At 48.5% G+C, this 24557-nt stretch overlaps 2 protein-coding genes across 3 annotated transcripts in view; both read right to left on the bottom strand.

The window, feature by feature from the left end:
- Positions 1 to 3310, bottom strand: part of kif28 (kinesin family member 28) — a gene marked incomplete at both ends in the record, with an annotated part of 10720 nt that extends 7410 nt beyond the window's left edge. Inside the window, 8 exons of the mRNA XM_083685127.1 lie at positions 1 to 35; positions 427 to 581; positions 998 to 1105; positions 1316 to 1435; positions 1553 to 1588; positions 1746 to 1949; positions 2261 to 2452; positions 3236 to 3310. The exon at positions 1 to 35 is cut by the window's left edge and continues 77 nt beyond it. Coding sequence (XP_083541253.1) covers positions 1 to 35; positions 427 to 581; positions 998 to 1105; positions 1316 to 1435; positions 1553 to 1588; positions 1746 to 1949; positions 2261 to 2452; positions 3236 to 3310 — 925 coding nt within the window. The remainder of the gene's footprint in view (positions 36 to 426; positions 582 to 997; positions 1106 to 1315; positions 1436 to 1552; positions 1589 to 1745; positions 1950 to 2260; positions 2453 to 3235) is intronic.
- A 380-nt stretch (positions 3311 to 3690) lies between these two features.
- On the bottom strand, positions 3691 to 24336 carry ahctf1 (AT hook containing transcription factor 1). 2 transcript variants are annotated; one of them, XM_083685126.1, is made up of 37 exons: positions 24110 to 24336; positions 22391 to 22516; positions 21778 to 22031; positions 21347 to 21527; positions 21014 to 21221; positions 20691 to 20807; positions 20328 to 20412; positions 19505 to 19655; positions 18932 to 19064; positions 18614 to 18795; positions 18437 to 18498; positions 18181 to 18309; positions 17393 to 17483; positions 17133 to 17222; positions 16838 to 16978; positions 16586 to 16690; positions 16265 to 16361; positions 16032 to 16155; positions 15867 to 15923; positions 15517 to 15663; positions 15137 to 15327; positions 14543 to 14687; positions 14245 to 14376; positions 13883 to 14030; positions 13592 to 13742; positions 13156 to 13257; positions 12769 to 12928; positions 12259 to 12477; positions 10817 to 12031; positions 10669 to 10759; positions 10027 to 10129; positions 9700 to 9824; positions 9126 to 9463; positions 6245 to 9002; positions 5761 to 5861; positions 5451 to 5530; positions 3691 to 5250 (listed from the first exon to the last, which is right to left on the bottom strand). In XM_083685126.1, exons 2-37 carry the CDS (start codon positions 22509 to 22511, stop codon positions 5052 to 5054), a joined length of 8733 nt encoding a protein of 2910 aa, XP_083541252.1. In that variant the 5' UTR covers positions 22512 to 22516; positions 24110 to 24336; the 3' UTR covers positions 3691 to 5051. The 2 variants fall into 2 exon arrangements, with proteins under 2 accessions (XP_083541252.1, XP_083541251.1); XM_083685125.1 differs by having other exon boundaries at positions 10669 to 12031.
- Positions 24337 to 24557: the final 221 nt, after the last annotated feature.

Here is a 24557-nt window from a genome sequence, read left to right on the forward strand (position 1 = left end):
TCACCTTCTTCCCCACCGCTACATCAGCCAGGGCACTGCATGAAGAGAGAGGGGGGGGGGGAGGAGAGGAGAGGAAAGAAAAAGGGAGGATGGAGAGAAAAGAAGAGAAGAGAAAAAAGGAGAGGAGTGGAGAGATAGGGAGAGGAGAGAAGAGGAGAGGCGGGGAGAGAAAAAGAGAGGAGAGAAGAGGAGAGGAGAGAAGAGAAAGGGAGAGGAGTGGAAAGGAGATTAAAGGATATGAGAGAGAAAAGGAGAGGAGAGGAGATGAGAGGAAAGGAAAGGAGTGAAAGAGAGGAGGGTGCAACGTTATTGAAGTACCCAATAACTGTAATCTGTGTGACAATAAGCAATGTTCTATATTCATCATGAAAGTGACCCCAACCTAGAACTGAGAAGTTGCCCTTTGAACTCTGACCCCTGGCTGACCTGATGACATTGCCCAGGGTGGTGAGGCTGAGGTTGATGGCGGTGCCCTCTTTGAGACGGTCGGCCTCTGAACCTGATGCCCGCTGTCTCTCGCTGCCCGCCAGGTCCACCAGGTTAATGTTAGACTGCTTGGTGATGCTCTCTTTGGAGAAGATCTGCAGAGGGAGCAGAGGGTCAGAGAAGACCACACAGAACATCAACAGTGGAGGTGTAGGGTCTAACGGAGAGAAAACAGAAGTTCACAGACAACACACGTCTTACAATGACAAACTGACCCCTAGCCACTGTCTCTATGCACCGTCCTGTGTACTTTACCTCCGGGAGGATCGAAGTGGTGTATTATTGCAAACATTCCACATAGAAGGCCAGGTAGACCTAATACCATATTGCTGAATTTCTAAAATGTTCTTATCCTTTCAGATCTCTATTTAGTGCCAGGAGATAGGGGTTAGTGGTTAGGGGTCAGGAGTTAGGGGTTAGGGACAGGGGTTAGTGGTTAGGGGTCAGGGGTCAGGGGTCAGGAGTCAGGGGTTAGGGGTTAGGGGTCAGTCTGGGCCAAGGTGTATCTCACCTGTTTGAGCTGGAGGATGATGAGCATGTGTGAGCGGCTGCTGTTGGCGTTCATGTGTGTGGCCGCCGTGGTGCGTGTGCGTGTCCCCTGTTCCATCAGCTGTTCCACCTACGTTTAAACAAATATACTTTTGAAAACAAATATATATACATACGTATACATATTTGGAAATGATAAACGGAAAGAAATTGAGAATTTTTTTAAATTCTGCATAGTACAATATCGCATAGCAAGAACATACTGTGTAAAACACTTTATACAGTATGTACTCCCAATTACCTAGGAAACAGTCACACTGCATTGAACACACTGTTCTACCTGTGGGGCGCTGTCACACGGGACCCGACGCAGCCCCTCCACGTAGAAACCCCTCTGCTGCTCCTCACGCACACGCAGACCCCCCGGAGACCGAGACCCCCGAGACAACAGGTCCACTACCTGGACGGAGGGGAGGGGTTTAGGGTCAGCACCCACTCAGGTGAGTGCTTGTTGTTGTGTGATGTACAGAATGTGCAGGTGTTTTAGCAGGCAGTGGGCAGACAAGCACGGGTGTACCTGTTCATTGTAGATTTCCAACATGCTGAAAAAGACCTATTGAAACGAAAAGTAATGCTGTGAAAATCTCAAAATTCGCACACACTCATACACTCAGTCACACACACACACACACACACACACACACACACACACACACACACACACACACACACACACACACACACACACACACACACACACACACACACACCTGGCACTGTCGGCTGTCCTGGTTGGCTTTGATGGCCTGGAACAGCCTGTCACAGAGTGTGGGCACCAGGCCCTTGTTGGGTCCATAGCCCACCATGGAGTAGCTCTTCCCTGAGCCCGTCTGCCCATAGGCCAGCAGCGTGGCGTTATAACCCTGCAGGGCGTTCTCCAGGATCCCCTCCCCCAGGTCCTGGAACACGCTGCCCTGAGGGGGGGCGAACAGAGGAACAGAGGTTAACTGTGCCAGGCCGGCTCACATGAGACACGCAGGGTGAATCTCAATATTTCGGAGGAAGTATGCCTGCACAGAGAGGCCAAATGGAACTCCTGGTGATCTGAATGAAACGACTGGATTCTATATACATTTCCTAATCTCTATCTTGATACAATGTACATGTCTAATTCTCTCTCTCTCTCTCTCTCTCTCTCTCTCTCTCTTGCTCTCTCTCCCTCTCTCTCCCTCTCACTCTCTCTCTCTCTCTCCCTCTCTCTCTGGGACGATCTCCTGCAGCTCACCTGGTCAGCATAGCGCCCCCCGGGCTCCTCAGGTAGGTACAGGCCGGTGCGGTCTCTGGTGAAGCCGCTGTGCGACCAGTAGGCGTAGTCGAAGCAGAAGGAGCGCGGGGTCTGGCCGTTGTGAGGGTCCTGGATGCTGATGGTGTTGGAGGCCATGGAGACGATACAGCGGCTGCCCGCATCCCTCTCTCTCTGGGGAGGACACAGTCGGTTGAGAGGCCTGTACAGGGCAGTGTTGGGGAAGCTACTCTGAAAATGTTTTTAACTAGATTACCAATTATTTACAAGGAAAGAAATTAAACTACACTAAAGCTAATCTTGAGAGACATATAATATGATATAGTGTCAAAATAAAGCTTCTTTAAAAAAGTAGGACACTATTTTGAAACTACCTTATCCAACACACAGTTGGTTGTGAGACCTGTAGAAGGGGTGTGGTAGTGAAGGGAGCAGCACAGGGCATAGCAACTGAACACTAACAACATGTCGTCCCTGTTTGTAAGCTTGCAATTCAATTGACTGATAATGCAGTTATCTTTATCTTTATTGCATGGATATCTTTATGTGTTTATTTTTCTGCTATTTGCTAGGAATTATTCCAAATTCCACAGGATAATCAGAAGGGAGATCCTCTGTGGCTCAGTTGGTAGAGCGCAGTGCTAACAATGCTTAGGTTGTGGGTTCAATTCCCACTGGGACCACATATATATTGAAAATATATGTCAGCTAAATAGCATTTTATTCACAATGGTTGTATAAAGCCATTCAGGAATGCCCAATATTTCTAACCTACATTCGATCCTGTAAACATGTCAGTCCCTCCGCCTGCATAACGCTATTTAGGAACTGAGACTATTTTATATTTTGAACAGCGCACTGAAATGGATGTGCACGGTTCAGTGAAACCACAAGCTCACACTGTCAATCTGGTTCTCTATGTTTCTCAATGCGTCGTACAGAAGAAACAGCACTGACCTTGTTGAAGGGCCTGACGCGTACAGCGACTTTGACGCAGTCCTTCCCATGCATCTCTGCCCCTTTGGCCTTCATGTTCCCACCGACGCCTGTGCGTGAACCTGGGTGACGCACGACCTGAACCCAGTGACGGGAGCCTGTTGATGGGGTGCGTCAACAATGCCTCAGGTAGAGAGGTAGTGTATAGGTCTAACACGACTCCCTATTCTGTAAGAGGTCTGCTCTACATAATACACTGCTATCTGATTATGCCTATTCTGTCACATGCTGTGACTGGAGACAGGTGCACCAGCAGAGGGGTAGGTAACCTGAGCGTGACCAGGTGATCACTTTCACTCATGATACATCTACCAGCATGAATTATACACACACAGTGGTTACAGACATCGTCACGCCAGCCTTTTCATGAACTAGGCTACACACACACACAAACATAAACAGCCCTTTTATGGAAGGCTCGACACGCACAGCCTTTTATTAATGAAATCAACACACATACATACAGCCTTTTATAAAGAAAGGCAACACACACAGTGTTGACTGGTGTCAGAGAGCTTTCAAGTGCCACCAGTGTTCATAGGCATCTCACCAATATGGTCATAGTGTAGTTGTGCCACTAGTGTATATACTGGAAATACAGCCAACTCAAAAAATAGTTTTCAATATTCATGTGTCTCTCTGGGACAAGGGTGTTCAAATACTTAAAAGATGCATTCTTCCAATAAACGTATAAAGTTTCCTTGTGACCCGCAAAACTAGAATGAACAAAACCAGGGTTTCCGGTCAGGATCCTGACCGAAAAGGAATCTGTGGCAACCCAAGCCCAATTTGGGAAACACCGCCTCTTAACTGTGCTAGTGAGTGCTTGCTAACACAAGCAGAACAAAGACAAACACATCACAGTCTTAATGAAATACTTCAGTTTTACCGCATTGTCAAAGAGCAGTCATTGAAAATAAGACATTCTACATTCATCTGAAAATAGCCTATACGTAACATATGGATTAATTATGCAGGTTATCTACATGTTAAATACAGTACACCATATGGAATACAAAAATAAACCCAATCCATCTGCATTAATGCACCCAATAAGCCCTCATGTCTTTCAGAAATCATCAATGAACTTTACATAATTGTCTTAAGGCTTTGACATTGGCAACATGATAATTATACACAAACATATTGAACACATTGAAACAATAAAATCAACAAATCACTCACAAGTATTCAACTTTATTCGTAACATAGCAAAAAAGACTATTTACATATGCTTCAATATATAGAAATGTAACTCAAACATAAAAACCTGTCTTTTTTGGTGTTCAAGTCCCTCAGTCTCTCCCTCCCTGTAAACATTACAATAATTTACATATAATAATCGTATCCATCTCCCACATTAAATTTGATTAATTAAATTCTAAAATGTTCTCCACTGGTTCATTCTTTCTCATTTTAAATTAGAAAACAGCAGGCAACAAAAGTTCTTAAAAGGAAAAAAGAGAGAGAAGGCTTCCTTAGAGGAGAGAGAAGGTTTCCTTGGAGGAGAGAGAAGGCTTCCTGGGAAAATGTCCAATTCATGAGTGCATCTCAATACTCTAAGTGGCTTCCCCTCCTCTCCTTGTCTTCCATCTCCTAAATCAGGACCAGCTGGACTGGTGAAAGTAAATACCTGTAAGCACAGACATCTACCATACTGCTTTCGTTCATCCTACTTTTCAAGATCTGTGAAGGTGAAGGAAAGGAGACAAGGTGTGATGCACCCCATGAGTTCTGACTGAGTTTATAACACTTCAGATTAAAAAATGGTGTCCGATCAGAGCTTCTTCCTGCGGGTGACGGGTTTAGGGAAGATGGAGTCCATCATGCGTTTGCGTCTGAGGTTCATCCGGGGTGCGGGGGCCTCGGTGTCCTCTACCCGCCTCTGGGTTTTGGGGGCAGGCTCACCCGGGCTGGGCAAGGGGGAGATCAGATCCACCGTGGCTTGGGGAACTGGCGTGGGTGCAGCTTTGGACCTGTGGATTTAGAAAAAAGGCAAAGGATTACCACAAAGGGCTTGTAAAGCAGACAGACACTTCAGAGCATTTATATATTAAATAAATAAATAAAAACATGCTTGAATGATCAAATAGAGTTGATAACTTTAACACAAACAGCAGAGTAGCAGATTGTTGTTGCAACTTAGTCACAGTCAACTGTCCGAAGGGAATCTTACTTAGTTGAACGCTTCTTGGTTGTTCTGGTTTTAGTGGCAGCAGTCTCTTTCTCAGCATCATCATCTAATGTGTTCTTGGCCTGTACAACAACAACAGAAAGCAACTTTAAACTCATGTACCGAATCCAAATGTCCCAGTTACATTTCAGTCCCCAGCCCCTCTTCAGATGTTCACAGATATGCAAGGATTGGATAGGTGAAAGCATCATAGTGGAAGTTTCAGTTCTGTCCAAATCAGTTACTATTCAGACACTGGGGGAAATCAGGCGAATGTCCTGTGTTGCTTCCCTCAGTCTGAAATGGAACTCACCGTGTCAACATGTTTGGGTCCAAGGTCGACCACCAATTGTCTTGTGCGAGTAACAGGAGGCACAGACACATCATTCTGAACGAGGGACTCAGCTCTTGTGCCTATCAAAAGAAAACGGATAATGAAAATAAGAAAGGGCATGAGCATAACATTCAAGAGGAGATATCTCCAGTGAAATAATAAACTTGTATGAAAGAGTTTTAGGACACGCAAGAAACTCCAAACTATTATTCGGTATTAAGAGATGAGTGACAAAGTTTCTGCTCCAAGTTCACACTCAGACAAACATCTTAATAACGGTGTTCTCAGGAAGTGATTTGGGTATATGGGGTGACAACATACATACATATTCCATTTAGCTGATGCTTTTATCCGAAGCAACAGTGAGTGCAAACATTTCAGTATATATGGTACCCACAACCCAAGCGTTGTTTGCACCATGCTCTACCAACTGAGCCACAGAGGAACACATGAAGCTCCTTACCTCTTGTTCTCCTCCGAGGGGGTGAGTAGATGAAGGAGTCTCTTACAGGGCTTCCGCTATCGGACTCTGGCACCATGGAATCTCCCGTTAGAGGTGGAGGTGTAGAAGGCCGCTGGACAGATGACTTTGTGCCTCTCCTCTTGGCACGTACTATCTCTGTGACAACCTCGCCCACTCCCCCCTCCTCTTTAGCCTCCTCGTCTCGAAGCCTCTGGATGAGGGCGTCGGCCACCGGAGTTCCAGAATCCACCTCTAGAGGAGTCTCTAATAAACAGAGGTCTTCTTCCAGGTGGTTCCATAGCCGAGTCCTGGTTGGTCGACGGGAGCCAGTAAGGGGAGGGTTGTCGTTCGGTAGTGCAGTGGGGATGACAGGGGCATCTTTCGTCTTTTCTGCTGTGACATCCACCCTCGTCTTCCTCCTGCTCCGTGGTGGCGTCACAGGAACCATTCCCTCTTCTTGGGTGAAAAGGGCAAGGGTCACACCTGCGCGGGTCGTCTTTCGGGTTACCCTACTGGGACTGCTGCGAGGTTGTTTTGCCTCTACGTCATTCGGCTTTTCCTTCTCCTCCTCCTCCTCCTCCGGTACTGCTGAGTGTGTCTTTGTTGAAGGAGTCTTGGCTCCTGTTCGGGTCTTCCTTGCGCTGCGTGTTACGGGCGGATCAGAGACCTTGTTGGGGGTCTCTTCTGAATCACTCTCCACCTGGGTACTCCGGGTCCTGCGAGTCCCCTTCCTCGGGGTGGCTTTCTGTGGAGTCCGTCGTTTGGCCAGAGTGGGCTTGGAGATGACCATGTCAGTGTCGTTGTCGAGGGCCACATCCCCATCCTCCTTCTCCTCGTCTTTCTCCTCGTCCTTCTCCTCGTCCTTCTCCTCGTCCTTCTCCTCGTCCTTCCCCTCGTCCTTCCCCTCGTCCTTCCCCTCGTCCTTCCCCTCTTCCTTCCCCTCTTCCTTCCCCTCTTCCTTCCCCTCTTCCTTCCCCTCTTCCTTCCCCTCTTCCTTCTCCTCTTCCTTCTCCCTCTGAGGTTTCGGCTCGGGAGCCTTTTTCCTTGCACTCCTCAGGCGAGGCATGACCGGGACTCTGGAGTCCTGGCCATGTCTGCTACTCCGGGTGACTCGCTGTGGTGTTGCCGGTACCTGAGAGGCCGTCGTCTCCGTCTGCCCGGCTGGCTTCTCTTCCTCCTCAGACAAACCTATCTCCGCCTCCAGAACTGGTATGGGAAATGTGACCGTCTTCCTCTGTTTGGTGCCTCTCCTTGTTGGGGTGGAGGGGGCTTTCCTCAACTCATCATCGTTGGAGACCATAGGCTCAGACTCTGGCTGGCTGTTTGAGGTCTTCTCCGGCTCGGTGGTCTCACTCCCCTCCTCACTGGCTTCAGAGGGCTTTCCAGAATGGGTGGCTTCTTCTTCCAGTATGGTGGCCACCTCTGTGGTAGGGTCTACCTGGGGAGGTTCAAGGTTGTCTGATTGGATGGGTATGTTTCCCTCCACAAGAGGAACAGGCTCATCTAAAGTGATCGAGACGGGCACATCCATCTCCAACTCAATAACATTTGTGAGCATCTCCTCTTCCTGATTCTGAGTTGTTGTAGTCTCCTCTTCCATCACAGCCTCGTTCTCTTCCATCACAGCCTCGTTCCCTCCCTCACTGATCCCGTTGGGCTGTTCTTCCTCATCCAGAACTGGTGAAGACTCTTCATCCTGAGTTGGTTCGGAGTCATGGATCCTATCTGGTTCTTCTACATTGTCGGTCTCAACATCCTCAGCTGTTTCGACAGGTTCAGTCTCTACCTGCTCTTCGTCAGCGCAACCATCAGAAGAGGTAGGTAGCACATCCATGACGAGAGGAACATTCTCCACAATTGCTGAAGACTCTTCTTCCTGAGTTGGTTCGGAGTCATGGATCCTATCTGGTTCTTCTACATTGTCTGTCTCAACATCCTCAGCTGTTTCGACAGGTTCAGTCTCTACCTGCTCTTCGTCAGCGCAACCATCAGAGGAGGCAGGTAGCACATCCATGACTAAAGGAGCATTCTCCAGAACTGGTGAAGACTCTTCATCCTGAGTTGGTTCAGAGTCAGCGATCCTATCTAGTTCTTCTACATGGTCTGTCTCAGCATCGTCGGCTGACTTGACGAGTTCAGTCTCGACTTGCTCCTCATTAGTGCAACCCTCTGAAGTGCCAGGCAGCATATCCACGGCTAAAGGAACATTCTTCTCCAACATGGCCTCTGGTCCTTCAGTCTCAGCCTCTTCCTCTGTCCAGCCATCCATGATCCTGTCCAAGGTGTCCATTTCTATTGCTTGGTCCTCCAGGGGCATCGCCGCAGCAAGGGGAGTGTCCTGGTCGTCTGATCCCAGGTAGATTACCTCAGGCTCAGTCACAGGGGCCTCTGCAGCTCCCTCACCTGCTGGAGGCTCAATGGCCAGATGGTCACTGGGCTCCAACAATGCCTCCAGTGGTACAGTGTCCGCATCATCATCAGCATCATCATCATCTACTTCCTCAGGCTCCAGCATCAGAGAGAAGCTGCTTTGAGCGCCAGAGGGAGGTACCTCAGGTTCGCTGCTTTCCTCGACCTCGGTGAGCCCCAATTGGGCCTCGTCAGCCAGGACCAGTTCCGGCTGCTCCACTAGCTCCAGAGGGACCAGCAGGGTTGTGGAGGGCTTCAACTCAGTGTAACACACTCCGTCCCCCTCATCGTCCCCGCCTGCCCCCAGTCTCACCATCACCACCTCCCCCTCCATTTCTCCATCCACCATCTGTTGGAGAAAACAGAAAAAAAGGACACAAACATTTAGTGTGCATACAATGACCTTATTGGTTAGCATAACCTCAGTATGTTGGGTTTAGTTTAATCTAGGCTGAATAGATAACATGAATACCTTTAGCTCTGCCTCAGGCATGACCAATGAGAGCACAGCAGCATCCTGCTCTGACAGTTCAGGCAGGTATTGGGAGTCTAGCTGGAGGGGAGGGAGCTGGTCCAGATAGAGAGGGGGGTTTGGCTGGGAGGGTCGGGGTCTTCCGTTCCCCTGTACCTCTTCGATGATCTCCACCTCACTACCAGAGTCCTCCTCAGCCTCAGCAGGAGCATCTGACTCTTCCTCCTCCTCCTCTTCATCATCATCATCATCCTCCTCCTCCTCCTCTTCGTCCTCCTCCTCTTCTTCCTCAGAGACAGCACTTGAGAGCTCCTCAGTGTCATCTAGGCTCACCACAGCTACAGGGAGAAGGCAGTGGGTCACAACCAAATAGATGTGGTAGAACAGTACATCAAATGGTGATACATGAACTACAATACACAGACCATAATGAATTATACAATTTCTATACCTGGCTCTAGCTCCCTGTTGCTTGTTTTATTTGTGTATATTATTAGGTGTCTATCTAGTTGTATTGCCTCAGCATTAGACATACTGTACTTCACATGTCACACAGGAAAGATAGGTCACTCACAGGGGGAGTCAGTGCCGGTGGTTTCAGATGATGCCACAGACGCCACAGACTTCTGAGTGGTCAGTATTGGGGGGGCTGCAGGGGCAGGCCCCTCCTCCTCCTCTTCAACATCACACATGGGCTCACTGCACAAGAGAGAAAAGACTGGGGTCAGAATGGTGCACTATATTCTATTTTCAATGCACAGAACACAGTGTGCACACAGTCAACATCTATAGTGTCCTATGAGGGCAAGTTGCCTGTATATAAGGAAGATTGATGTATTTGTGCCTGATGACGGTGTCAAAATTGCCCCTGAGGATATTAGTAAAGAGGTGTTATATGTACCTATTGAAAGAGGTCCAGTTGTCTGATGTCTCGTGTATGCCAGCCCGGGCAAGTGGAGAAAGGTCGTTGCCAAATAAATGGCGCTCCACAAACTCGTCCAAATCTATGGAGGGAAAGGGAGTATGTTTAACCATGTCATATTTATCCTTCCCCGTTATCATCATCATCATCAAGCAGCTTCAGATCAGCAGTTGTTTTGTTTAGCTGTGTCAGACCAAATTTAATCCAACTATGGTTTTACCTGAATTCCCTGCGCTGCACTCACAACCCCTCTGCATGTTAGAAGTTAGAACAGTGAAGATGGGTTTGAAAACCACCTTTCCTGCTCCTGTCATCTTTGTCCATTCATGAAGGTCATGTCTGAATACATCATGGTACATGACTCCACCAAAGAGCCATTAGATGCATTATTTAACCCTTAAAATAATCACTACCTTAAAACATTTCACTTGTTCCCATGTGCCTTTCTTACTTTGTCTATGACAAATCTGGTGGGAATCAATTAATAATAATTCATTATCTACACATAGCTGAAACCAAGCAGGACATCATGGATGAAATGAGTTTAATTAGCCTCTGGCAGCCTCTGTAGCCAAGTCTTCCTAACTGAGTGAAGTCCTCACAGGTGGGTGGAACCCTCACCTGTGTGTTCCATGGACACCGTCGGCTGTGAGTCCTCTTCTTTTGGTGTCTGCTCCACAACCACCTCCGGCTGGTCTGGCGTTTCCACCACCTCCATCTGTTCTGGCATCTCCACCACCACCTTTGGCTGGTCTGGTGTCTCCTCCACCGCCTCCGGCTGGCCTGGTGTCTCCTCCACCGCCTCCGGCTGGCCTGGGGTCTCCACCACCGTCTCCGGCTGGTCTGGGGTCTCTTCTACCACCGCCTCCGGCTGGTCTGGCGTCTCTTCCACCACCGCCTCCGGCTGGTCTGGCGTCTCTTCCACCACTGCCTCTGGCTGGTCTGGCGTCTCTTCCACCACTGCCTCTGGCTGATCTGAGGTCTCCTCCACCACGACCTCCGGCTGGTCTGAGGTCTCGACCACCGCCTCCGGCTGGTCTGAGGTCTCCACCACCTCCTCCGGCTGATCTGGGGTCTTCTCTACCCCATCCGGCTGGTCGGAGGTCTCCTCCACCACCTCTGGCTGGTCTGGGGTCTCCTCCACCACCTCTGGCTGGTCTGGGGTCTCCTCCACCACCTCTGGCTGGTCTGGGGTCTCCTCCACCACCTCTGGCTGATGGTTGAGGACCTTAGTCACTTCCAGGTCGTGAGTTGGATCCACTTCCTGTTCGAGGCTCGCTTTGTCCTTTACTTCCTCTTCCTGTCCAACAACCTGTTGTTCTTGCACAGGGCAAACTTTCATTTCCTCCTCCTCTTGCTGGTCCAGCTCATGCACAGGGCTCTGCTCTTCAACCACTTCCTGTTGGCTATTTATGTCCCTGTCATTCACTTCCTGAACCACACCCTGTTCTTCCTCCACTGATGGAGGAAGACTCTGCTCATTGGTGACTGAGGCCTCCTCTTCAAGTGCCAGTGGGACTTGTAATTCTGGAGCCTTCAGGTTCACCACCACTTCCTCATCATTATCATCTTCCTCCAAAGGCAGTCCCGGCTCTTCTTTCTCCAGGTCTTCAGGGAGAGGTGCATCATGGAACTCCAGGGTGGTGTCTGTCGATTGGGCTGATGCCAGACTCGTCTCGAGGCCAAGACTGAATCGTCCTGGCAATGAACCCAGCATCGACCCAGGCAAAGGGGTCTCCAAAGCGACCTCTTGGACAGAGGATCCGCTCTCCGACTCTCCCCTCACTGAGGGCTCGCGATCTAGTGGCGGTATGAACTTCACATGCGTCTCGTCTTGATCCATGTCTTCCTCCAACTCTTCCTCATCTTCATTGTCATCCTCCTCCTCCTCGTCCTCAGCAGTGTGTGCACTCCAGCCCTCCAGACCAGTCTTCGGCAGGGGGGAGCTTCTGGACAGCAGGCTGATCTCACTATCGGCTGCTATCTGCAGAGGAGAAAAACAACAAAAACATTAACATGTGACACCCAGCTCAAAAATATCACACCATTTCATGTCCGAGTGTCTTTTAACCATATACTTCTGGCCAGGTGTGTTAAAAATAAAATAAAAATATTTTGAGGACCTAACAAGATGCCATCATGCCTGTAGATGCCTGTGGTTCTAGCATGGACAGATAGTGATGAACAGTGAAGACAGTCTGGGTGTCTTACCCCATTGCTCCACCGGAGGGGGACCTTCTCCGGTTCAGGAGAGGCAGTCTCCTCGATGAACGTGATGCGGCTCTCCTTGGAGCGTGGCGGGGGGGTAATGGAGCGCCCAGGGGAGGCAGAGGGAGTGGCAACAGGGGTAGGGCGCAGGCTGCTCCTCAAGATGGACTGGGGGGTGAAGGCTGAGAACACGGGGCCAGATGCAGCCAAGGCTCGGGCTCGCTGGGGGAAAACAAACAGCAGACAAACAAACAACTCAGCTAATTAGATCTCAAAGGATCAGATCCGTCATACAGAAAGAATAATAGCCTCATCTGATTCAGCCTCAGCAATGCCGTTTGCCTTTCTGTGACTGCAGGAAGAGAAGATTTCACTACAGTTTAACTTTATTTTTTTTTTAAATGTATTTATGAATTTGGTGTATTCTATTGTTTCTGTGCGTGATACCCCTTTACAAGCAAATCATTGATTCAAAAACAATAGGATTTGCTTGATGAACTGATAGTGTCTCACCTTGACCACTAGAGGCGTCTGCAGCAGGCTGAGCTCGGGGGCCTTGCTGATGCTCTTGTGCGGGACCCAGGAGCTTGCTGGCTTAGGGGGGGTCAGGAGAGAGCTTGACCCCTGAGCGGGGGTAGTCTGAGAAGAGGGGTACACCACCAGATCCAGCAGCCTGGAACAGGAGAGGGGTTGTGAAAGGTAATGTCAGCTATATTGACAGTATCTTTAATCAAACTAATACTTAAGGTTAACATTCAATACAGTATGTACTGAAATTAAGTATGTATGACAACCATTTTGACACAGGCATGCAATAAGAAAAGAAATATGTGAAAATATGTAGACAATGTCCAGGTTATGCATGCTCATATATAATTAGCAGTGCCTCTCAGTCCTTACCTGGACTTCCTTTTGGCAGTCATGGTGATGGGGGTACCCACAAAGGGCAGATCCAGGGAGGAGAGCCGGGGGTTGGGACACAGCATCTCTCCTGCCTTGGGGCTGGGTGTGGGAAGAGGTTTTATTTTTTCACTTTTATCAATCGAAATGTCGATCGCTCAACAGGCTTGTAGGCATTTTCATTCTTGCTAGCAAATATTTATTAAACCTAAACAGTGTAGTAGGCTTCCAACTTTCGCTACAATTGCTCAGGAATCCTGCAATCCTTATGAACTTTGGCCTAATGACCTAAATGACGTATGTTTGAATCGGACAGAGGCTAGGTGGGACTAATTCCACACAGCAGAAACCTAGCCAATCCTTTCAGATCTCTGGGAGGGAACTAACAAGGGGGATAGAGAAGGATGGATGGTTTGGGACTGGGTCACGCTCTCACCTATTTAGTGGGGAGGGCTGGGGCATGGGGTTCTTGCCCCCCCGCACCTCCTCAATCTTAGACAGCACGTTGTTGATGAACCCAGCTCTGGTCAACACATTCTCGTGGGTGGAACGCTTGGCGACCGTCGACAATGGCTGCGGTCTAGACACTGTGGAAGACAAAACAGTAAGACGCTTTCAAAAACAGGCTGTGATCTTTTTTCTTTTTTCAGCTTTAAATAAAAATCAGTCAATTAATAACTGTATAAAAGACCAGCATCCAAATCTCTTTCATCCATCTCACACATACCCTCTCTGAGGATGGTGGAGGGGTGGTGGTATGGCTTCGCTCTCTCGGTGGCCAGTTTCCGTTGGACTCGTGGGAGAACTTTCCCATACTGGTCCAGGATGGAGTTCCTGGTGTTGGTCCTCTCCTTCAGCTTAGGATCCCTCTCGTTCTGAGGTAGGAAAAGACACAAGGGAAAACAAAATGGATGAATTTACCACCAGAAGTCCACACAAGTGTCACAAAAATAAATCACCTACAGTCCACTTTTATTTATTTTCTATGTAAAAGAGGGCATGTTGTACATCTCTGCGTGTATTGTTAAGTGTATTAACATTTTAGTTTTTAAAATGAAAGCTAGATTTAAAATTTGCTGTACTCCTTACCACCATGTTCAACTTGAGGGTGTGGTTGAGCTGCAGGGCAGGCACGTAGTTGGCCTGCTGGAGGTAGTGCACCATCAGTAGCTCCCTGTTCTGGAGACCACCTGTACCCTGCAAGAACTTCTCCAAACACTCCTGGATACACACAGACCAAGACAGAGATCTGGCTTTTAATACACCGTATTATGACTTAAACCTGTTAAATTATGTAAACCTAATGTAGACCATGCAACCATGGTCGAGACACGGAATGTTTTGTCAGTTGCATGGACCCCCCTGACAGCGAACTAGCGCTCCCTACCTGTTCCGCGAGGCCCAAGGGCAGTTTGAGCAGCTCCTTCATGAGGCCCAGCTCCTGACATGTCTCATAGAGGAAATGCAATAGCTCCTCCACATTCAGCCTGCTGGAGTTCTGCCTCAGCATCGTCCATGCCTCCACCAGACACCTAGACAAGGGAGGGGAGGGAGTGACGGAGGAGGGAGGGAGGGAGGGAGGGAGCAAGAGGGGAGAGAAAGAAGAAGTAGAACAAAAGAGAGGGAGGAAAGGGATAACAAAAAGGAAAGAAAATCAATGTAATCTGGGTGATGAAACACTCACACAGTACTGTCCACACACTCACACAGTAGGGGCAAATTCCATCAGTTCCAGACGTGAATTGAATTACAATTAGGTAATTCAGGAGGCCAAAGGCATTCATCTTCAAAGATTTCTCAATAAAGGATCTGGGTATACGGTATGTTCCAATAGTCAGCAACTCAACTCAATGCGTCACATCTACTGTAAACTGAAAATACAAAACGTTTGGATTTGAATTTGAGTTTCAAAACACCACTTCATGAATTCGTACAATTGAAAAGGAGTTTGCCCCAAACTTGACCTCTGCCATCCCCGTACCTGTTGTGTAGCAGCACAGAGAGGCAGAGCTTGGCCTGAGGCGTGGAGGACAGGGGGGGCTTCATGATGTGGAGGTATCGCAGTGCCACGACGTGTTGACCCTGACACATCAGCGCCTGCAGGACACGGCCGTGCTGCCAATCCCACAGGGAGGTAGTGGTCGTTGGGTGCAGGAGCAGCTCCAGAGAGCTCTGTTGGCAGAGGTAAAAAGGTCAGGTGTCAATGGGGGAGGGGATTTATATATATATATATATATATATATTTTTTTTAAATAATAATTATCCAGTCATGTAGTCGTTGTGCCAGTTTATCAGACAGTAGTGAGTGTGTGTGTGTGTGTGTGTGTGTGTGTGTGAGTGTGAGAGAGACTGTGTGTGTACCTGATGGTCGTGGTGGTCGAGCAGCCAGAGACCCTGCACCAGCTTGACCAGTCCGATGGGGATGGCGAAGGCTGTGGGGAAAGACTCCACAGATGCCCCGCTCTTATTAGGAAATGAGTACATCACATCCAGCAGCAGATAGATAACCTAGAGGGTGGCAGGTTAAGGCTGGTACAGAGAGAGAGGGTGTGTGTGATGGACAGGCCTTGTTAGAAGACTTTGAGAAAGCATCCACCCTTCTTTATATGATCCGAGTAGAGAGGCGGGCTTCTATATATTCAATCAATCAATCAATGCTTTAAGGGGCAAGATGGGTGGTTGGAGCGGTGGGATAAACACAGCAAGGATACAATGGCGTGCTTGGCAGATTCATCAATGTTCTCCAGGAGGTAAATATCCAGCAAGGCCTGTAGACCACAAAGAGAAGATCAACAGATCAGCTTCTTTAGCAGGGTGATCATTGTTTGAACTTGAGGAGTGAGTCTGGTGTTTGCTCGGGGGCACTGGACGCTCACATGTAACGTCGGAGGTGGATACTGTCCTGTCCCGCCCTCGTCCCTTTGCCACAGGTTGACCAAGTGCTCCCCACATTGGGCAACCAAGCCGTCAATCATCAGGCAGTCTGCACACCACTTTCCCCTGAGAAAACGATAGACATATGGTTGATTGGCCATTTTTTTTCTAGCACAAACCAATCCAAAAAATATTGTCTGGTCTTATTGGCTGGTCTGATCTGAAGGCCACTCACTTGGAGAGCTGCTGCAGCTCCTCTCTGCGGATGGTGTAGTAGTTCTTGACCACAGAGTACCTGTAGAACGGCCGGGAGATCTGCAGAGCGTCCTCGTCTGGACGGGAGGGGAATAACAACCATTTAGTTCTCCCAAACAACAAGCTGGATAATAACTTGATGGCAAGAGTCTTCATTTGTCTTGTGAAGCTTAATACTGTTAAATCATTCTGGATATTGGGTGATGAAAGGAACAAAAAAAATAAAAAGACCAATTAAAAACACCCATAGGTAAAAAGGTGAGTGCAGGAGTGATTGTCCAACCGCAAAGCCATCTCTTACCTGAGCCCTCAGGTAGGAGCCCAGTCCGACAGAACCAGAGGACCACCTGAGCGTACTGGGAGATGAGACTGGACACCATGTTCTTATTCATGAGACCCACCAGCCCTGGGAACAACAAACAAACAACAGAGTCAGTCGCCTACCTATACTCACCATCTAAGAGTGCTTGAAAACACATGAGAAACGGTGTTATCTATTTGCAGGCTAAATGTGAGATTCTGAGCTATTCTGAGAGAGAGAGAGATGGATAACCTCTCTGTGTGAGCTCCTGTGCCTCGTTAAGCAGGCAGTGGAAGATGGTGCTGAGGTTGCCCAGCAGCCTCTGGCTGTGCTGAAGCAGCTGCAGAGTCTGGGGGTCAGTGAAGTTAGAGGAGCTGTCAAACAGTGGAGCACCTGGGGAAACATGGGACACATAAAGCACACAAACAGAGTACAAATACACACAAACAAAAACGGACGGCGAAATATGAAGCGTAGTTTCAAAAACAGAAAAAAAAACGTGACAAGTGTGGCCATCTGTGTTAAAACGTAGTGAGAGAGAACTCACATATTCCATCCAGCTCTTCCTTGGTGTGGACTACTTTGTCCCAAGCCCACTCCAGGATGTAGCGTAGGTTCACTGCAGACCCCGGTTGCTCTGCGGGGAAAAGCAACACACAAACAAAACGCTTAGTCACCAAGAACCTCTCCTCTTCCTCATCTCCATTCCCTCATCTGCACTGACCCGCCATTTCACACTGCTGGAGATGCAGACGAGACTTCTTCCACACTGGGTGATATAAGAGTGCTGTCTGTGTGGTGACTCACCCTCAGTGGTCCACTGTTTGATGCAGCCAGTGATCAGGCCCAGAGAACTGGTCTCCACGGCTGTTGACAAGATGGCGTCCAACTGCTCCGCCTGGCAAACCAGACGGGACACGGAATTACAAACCAGTCCCTGGCCGAAACCATCAACACAAAGAAACAAAACATGGCAAAGCACAAAGATTGTGATAGAAATATTATTGAAAGAGATGTGTTCGGACAGAGTACTGCTGTATGCTTATAACAATGTACTAGGCCTGCCTGCCCTTATGGTGAGGCGAGCTGTGGAAATGTTGTTGTTGCGTATTGTGGTTGGGCAAAGCAGGGATTGGAGGTTGGGAGCAGACTGTGGGAAACAGTCCTTGGGTGCAACAACACCTGTTGTTGACACGGTGAACTCCAAACCGCCAACATCCCTATGTTTGTCCTTGATTGTGTTCTTTAAAGGAGGAAGGTAGCTGAGCTGCATCTCAGAGATCTCACTGAACTTCTGTTTGGAGTGTCTCTCCGCTTGCAAGTGTAATAGATTCATATTGTGGCTTTAACAAGACCTTCGGCTCTTGAATCTCACTTTTACTGAAATACAATACTACAGTGGAGAATTTCCACAACAGTTGGCAAAGCATAATATGTGTACGTGTGTGTGTGTGTGTACACGTGAATGTGCGTGTGTGTGTGTGTGTGTACACGTGAATGTGTGTGTGTGTACACACGTGAATGTGTGTGTGTGTGTACACGTGAATGTGTGTGTGTGTGTACACGTGAATGTGAATGTGTGTGTGTGTGTGTACCTGAGTGAGGCTGGAGGGCTGCACGTCGGCCAGGCGAGATGACAGCAGGCCAGACATCAGACAGCGAGAGTAGGCGTTTGAGATAACGTCACCAGAGCATGGAGCGGCCTTCTTCAGGAAGCTCAGGGTCTAACCAACCACAAACACACAACACACATTTTAGAGAAACTGGTCGAAAGTACTTGGGTCATAATGCAGCAATGTGTGCGTAGACTCAAATACACAAGTAAGTAAAAACGTAGGGGGATAAACTCACCTCTTTCTGATACCCAGAGCAAGTTAAGTGCACAATGCCAGTGTTGAGCAAACAGCTTGCATCTGTTAAATGAAAGAAATATGAAAATAAATCACACGTCCCTGGACAGAGTAGTAGGTTTTGTACAACTTGAGAATATGTCAGTCTGTGAGTGTGTGTGTGTGTGTGAATAGGTACCAAAGTTATATGTGGTGGGGTTGAAGAAGTGTTCAGGCGGGGGGCAGGTGTAGGGCAGGCCCCTGCTCAGGCTGCGCTCATGCACCAGAACGTCCAGCAGGGGGCAGGGCGAGGTCATCTCCACCACAGTGTCCAGAGACCACACCGCCAAGTAAGGACAGCTGCGCAGAGACTCCCCCGTTCTGAGAGAGACGTCACAGATCTTACTCTTTCAGCCATTACCGAGGTTGTTAATTAACCAAAAGCAGTAGGAAGTAAACACCTCAAGGTCACTTTCAGACACCGAGTCTTGAGTTATCGCAGGAGGACGAATCCTACCTTAGAGAATCGGGCATCTGTGCGTGGTACCATCGGTTTATGTCGAAGACCCCGATGTAGGTCGAGGGATTGCCCTGTCCGTACGCCTTGACCTGCCAGCTAAATATAGACACGCTTGTGTCTGGGGACGCCACTGAGGGTAGAGGAGGACACACTCAGCACCCGCACAGCAACCACCGTCGAAATGTATTCCTGTACCAATATTCTAGCTTATCAAAAAGCATACATGCTTTTGCAATTCACATTTACATTTATGGCATTTAGCAGACGCCTTTATCCAAAGCGACTTACAACGAATACATTCGTTTAAGTAAGTGAATCATCTATCCATCAGTCATCATAAGATAAAGTAATCAATGCTCGGACCAGGGGCCATTGGCAGTCACAATGCTAGAGGAAGGATTTGTTTTGTTTTGTTTTTATTTTATGGTCTTTAGGAGGTAATAAGGATCAAGCCAAGGGGTTACGAATTATTTTTGTTTTTTAAGACTCCATAATGTAGCCAATGGGTAACAGAGAGAAGAAGCCCCGATCATAAGCGGGCAGGGATTCAGCTTGTTGTTGTTTTTCTACCTTCGTTCATACTGTCGTCTCTGTCCGGGTGGTGGCGGAATTTCTCGATGGTCTGGCAGCTGAGCAGGCGAGTGTTTGTGGCCTGAGCTCTCAGGGGAAACGCTGTGCCACTGAGTTCCTGACTGTACCGCTCCTCACAGTATTCCAGACCCTGTGGGAGACGGGGGGGGGGGGGGGGGGTTCAAGTACATTTACATTTATTTAGCAGACGACTTACAACAAATACATTTGGTTAAGTAAGTGAATCATCTATCCATCAGTCATCACAAGAAAAAGTCATCTATGGTAGGACCAGGGGCTATTGGCAGTCACAATACTAGAAGAAGGAAGAATTACTTTCTTTCTCTCTCCCCCCAACCAATTACTGTGAGGTCAAAATAGAGATTTCCAGCTTTAATTCAATGTTGTTTACATGATTCCTTTTCCCCCCCAATACTCATGGAGGGGACTATATCTTCAGTTCTAAGTACTGGTGAAAACCACTGATCTCAACTCGTGAGGGCTTAAACACTTTCCGGGCATGCAGCTTCAACCCACCAAGGGCACCTTGGCACCACCACAGACCAAGCACTTGACCCAGAACATCCGATTGACAGGCGGTACTGGGTCTTTGGCTGAACAAAGGAGGCATTGAGCAGAAGCTGGATCCAACAGGCCAGGGTAGAACAGAGCCTGGGGTACTTATTCATCTCATTTCAGGACTTCCACATGGTTAAAACCCCTTGAGATGAGTCAGTTTTTTTCCATTGTTTCTGACATTTAAGCGTTTTCTTTTTCAGGGTTTGGGTTTTGAAAAAAATCCTGGGGAGAACCTTGCAATTACCTCATAGAGGATCTTTCCTGAGGCCAGACACTTCCTCTCACTGAAAGCCAGCTGGAGCAGATGGAGGCTGACAACATCCCCCTCACTGACGATAGAGAGGAGAGGAGAGGAGTTAGGAGTACTAAGTATCAGTGAAACAACTACCGTCATACAATGTAAAGCATGAAAACGTCAGGAAATCCATCATTATAACGATCACTAGTAAAACATTATCAAGCTGAGATCAGACTATCGCCTGTGCTCACAGCACTATTCTTTGCACCACAAAGACTTGCTCGTCAGCACGTGAGAAATCAGAGCATGTACAGTACAAGACAGGGAGCCGTCATAGGGCCAGTACTGCTGCCTCTAGGGCTCACTCACTGGTCCTGGGCGGACTGCACGGCCCACACGTAGCAGCAGTTGCGGGGGTCGTTCTCTGGCTCCTGGAAGGTGAAGGCGTACACCGGCACTCTCCCCCCCTCCAGCTGGGAGTGATACCTGCAGCAGACACACAGCAGACACAGTCAGGACAGGGAGCAGGACACACACACACAGACACACACACAGACACACACACCTGTAGTGACTCGAGTAATGCTTAACTTGGATGGGTGGCTCATTCTGATGTTCGATCGGTGACAACAGATCGATAGGAACACAACCATTTCTGTATAATCAATCAATCAGGTGGGTGTAAAACTCACTCCTTCTTGAGCGTCTTCATGTTCCAGAGCTGCAGGTAGCCGTCAGAGAAGCCCACAGCCAGCTGGTTGGTGCGGGCGATGTACTGCAGGGCCGTGGCCGCCGTGCCGGTGGGGCCGCTCAGCTGCAGAGACAGGTGCCTCCCCTGGCGCGTCTCCACCTCCCGGAGGCGAGGGATCTCAGCGGGGGACTTGTTCACCACCTCCAGGTCTGGCGAAGGAGGGAGGGAGGGAGGGAGGGGGAGAGAGAGAGAGAGTTAAAAGAGATAGACAGTTGAACAGACATGGATAGATAAACAGACACACAAAGAGGCATATACACACACACACACACACCTGAGGCTTCAAGTTCACTCTGGCTGCAGGACAGGTCGTCCAGGCACAGGTCAACCAGGAGGACGTGGCCCAGGTCTGTGACCACAGCCGCCACGCCAAAGAACCAGCGGAGGCTCTGGTGCAGGTGCTGTGTGCTGGCGCTGGCGCCACCGTAGCTCACCAGGGGCTCGATGCAAGTGATCTACAGGGGGACACACAGACACAAACACTCCCATGTCAAATCAAAAACGGCCAGGATATACAACCATAGACACAAATATACTGTACACACCACCTATATACAGGGCACCTGTGGATACAATAGAGGATACATAGCCATTTACATGTTGAACATGGCAACTTGACTGTGTAATGTGCGTTGAGATGAAGAGGCGAACGGAGATGGAGACGGAGCCCTGACTATTCCAACGGGCATGAGCAGAACCACTCACCCTGCCTGGTACGACCACAGCCTTGACCACCCGGGAGATGCCCAGGTCGTAGAGACACAGCATGCTGCCCTGTGCCTGCTCCAGCCCCACCAGCAGCCCCGTCCTCTTCAGCCAGCAGAAGTCCCTGGCCGCCAGCACGCTGGGTGGGTGCTCTCCCCCGCCGCTGAAGCAGTAAGCCGAGAGCCGCTCCCCGGTCACGGCATGGACCACCTCCAGCTGGGGGCCACAGGCCAGCCAGGCCAGCCCGCTGCGCTCTGCACCCAGGGAAGAAGGCATGTCAGTGGGGTAGGGGACAGGGAGCAGTAGGGCACGGAGACAGAAGAGAATAACTATTTACTTTGTGTGTTTATGTCTGAGGAGACGTTGAGATCTTGGGATACAGAGACTGTAAACCACTAGATGGCGCTACCAGAGGAGACAAATGTCTATGCTGTCAGAAATGTTCACGGCAAGTTCACGGCCTAGGATAATATTACTTTATCTAGGGGTATTGATTGGGGTGAAGATGCTTTGTATGGTGGTGAAAATCTTGTTTATAATTCGAAAGGGCTGTACTTCCGTCCTCTCTGACATGGCCAAAAAGAGACTTCTACGGCCTGGAGAAGGTGCTTACCGACTGTGAACTTCCCATGCAGCACTGAGTCCAGGGTGATCTCATCCTCCCCCAGTGCATCTATCGTCACCCCTGGGAAACGCAGCAAGCTGCTGGTGACCTGGGCAGTCAGGTCACGCATGTTCACTGGACACAAAACACAAAACACTGCATTAGCAACACACATGCACCTCACATAGCAAACGAAATGTACAAGTAATTTTGCATACAAGGCTATACATGCAAAAGCTTCCCAGCACAGAACACAGACTTAGATTACAATTCTGCTTGAACAGTTTGTTTGTAGCTGCTATAAAACAATCAACGGGCAACTTTGTAAGATGCAGACTCAGAGCCACAGACATTATTTCCCAGTTAGTCCTGGATAATATCAAAAGAGAGAGCGTGCAGTTTTGCTAGCCTCTAATCACTCCAGGTTTTAGCTTTACAGCTTTGAGGGTTAACACAGGGGGACAAAGGGGGTCTTTCTGCTGTGTTATGGTACACAGTGGTCAGCAGTTTGGCCCTGAGCCTCCAAGCTATCATGACAGCTGCAGCATGTGTGTGAGCTTGTCAGTGTGTCTTTTCTGTTGGTGCTGGTTTATGCTGGCAGATGTGAACTTTTTGCTAGTGACAGACTGAACAATTGACACAAACACTGTAACTACACTTAGTGACAATAGAAAAAAAAAAAATCAACGATCAGGTAATGCCAAAAGTATCGTCATGGACTTGCTAAACCAATACACCTAACCGTAATCAACCGACAACAATTTCCTAAATTACAGTAACGTTAGCTATCTACATCAAGACAGACCTAAACGCTAGCTATGAAGTTTCATGATGAGCCAAGAGCTTGAGTGATGCTATGACAAGTTGGTCTGCAGGGGCATGTTTTTACCCCTGTTTCTGCTCCTGCTAGTTTGCTAGCTAACCCTCTGACTACATCACGTAGTGTATGACAACATATGAGTACATGCGTGTTCAAGATAAGACTATCTGAGAAAGCCACTTAGATACAGCCTGAAGGTGTGCATTCAAGGACAAGTATTCCACACATACAATTGTAAAACAAGCAGCTAGCCATTAGCTAACTAGCTAGCGTTTTGGCCATGTATTTCTTGTGGGGCCCTGTGTTGTGGCGCAATTCAAATGACACGAACAGTTTAGCAAGCCAGTCCGGCCATAATGGATTCTGGATAGCTAGCGCTTCCTAATAGATCTACCGATTAAACGGAGCAATAAAACATGGACAACATTTATCTGACAAATGCATTGACAATCACTGGCTAGCCAATGGATCCCTAGGAGCATGTGTGACTAGGTAGCTAGCTAGCCAACCTGACCAGGCTGCCCGCATGCTGTAGCTAGAACTAGACCGCCTTGCTTGCGAAGTTAGCTAGATTTACTAACGCCAGTTGTATTCATTTCATGTTTCAAGTAGCTAGTAGTGCTAGTAGGATGCTTCCCGCTGCACTGTCCCATACCGTGGTTACATTCAAATCGTTGACATAACCAGCTAGTTGTGTCGGCTTATCTCTGGCGGGTGAATCAAAAAACCAAAGCTCAAACCTCGCATCATGGTAGCTAGCTAGCATGCTAGTTAGCTAGCTGATTACGTTTAGCTGTGTGTCTGCTCACAAAAGTTGGCCGATCTGGTGGTAACTCTGGTAACAAGCTACAGCTAAAAACAAGTGACAGCGTAGGACCACCAGCGAAAATAGACACAATAACGCTCACCTTGCCTAGTAGTAAGAAGTTAGCTGTCCGATGTTGACGGCCGATGTCGTTCAATCATATGTATTTTCCGTTGCGTCTCCTCTTTAGCTACTAATATGTCATAATTCGCTCTCCCAGGTTGCGCGACCCTCTGATCTTTGTTTGGTGACAAATGTTGTGAAACCGGCAAACGGTTAACCTCTTAGGGCCCTGTATTCGGAGAACAACGATCACTAACTGTCTTCCTGACTTGTTCTTCAAGGCAGTTTCATAAATGTGACTAGCTAAGCGCCATTTCCATGTCGTTAGCTCCTGTGCAATATTGGAATCCCGCAAAACGTTAAAGCGCCAGAAGTAAACATCGCGAGAGTACTCTGCCTGTCTCGTCTGTTATAATTCTCGACCACTTGTGTTTTAAAAATGTTTCAATTTCTATGTGAAATGTTTGTTTTGATAACTGCAATACAAG

Source organism: Argentina silus, assembly GCF_951799395.1.
Source record: "Argentina silus genome assembly, chromosome: 14".
In the NCBI taxonomy this organism is placed as follows: domain Eukaryota; kingdom Metazoa; phylum Chordata; class Actinopteri; order Argentiniformes; family Argentinidae; genus Argentina; species Argentina silus.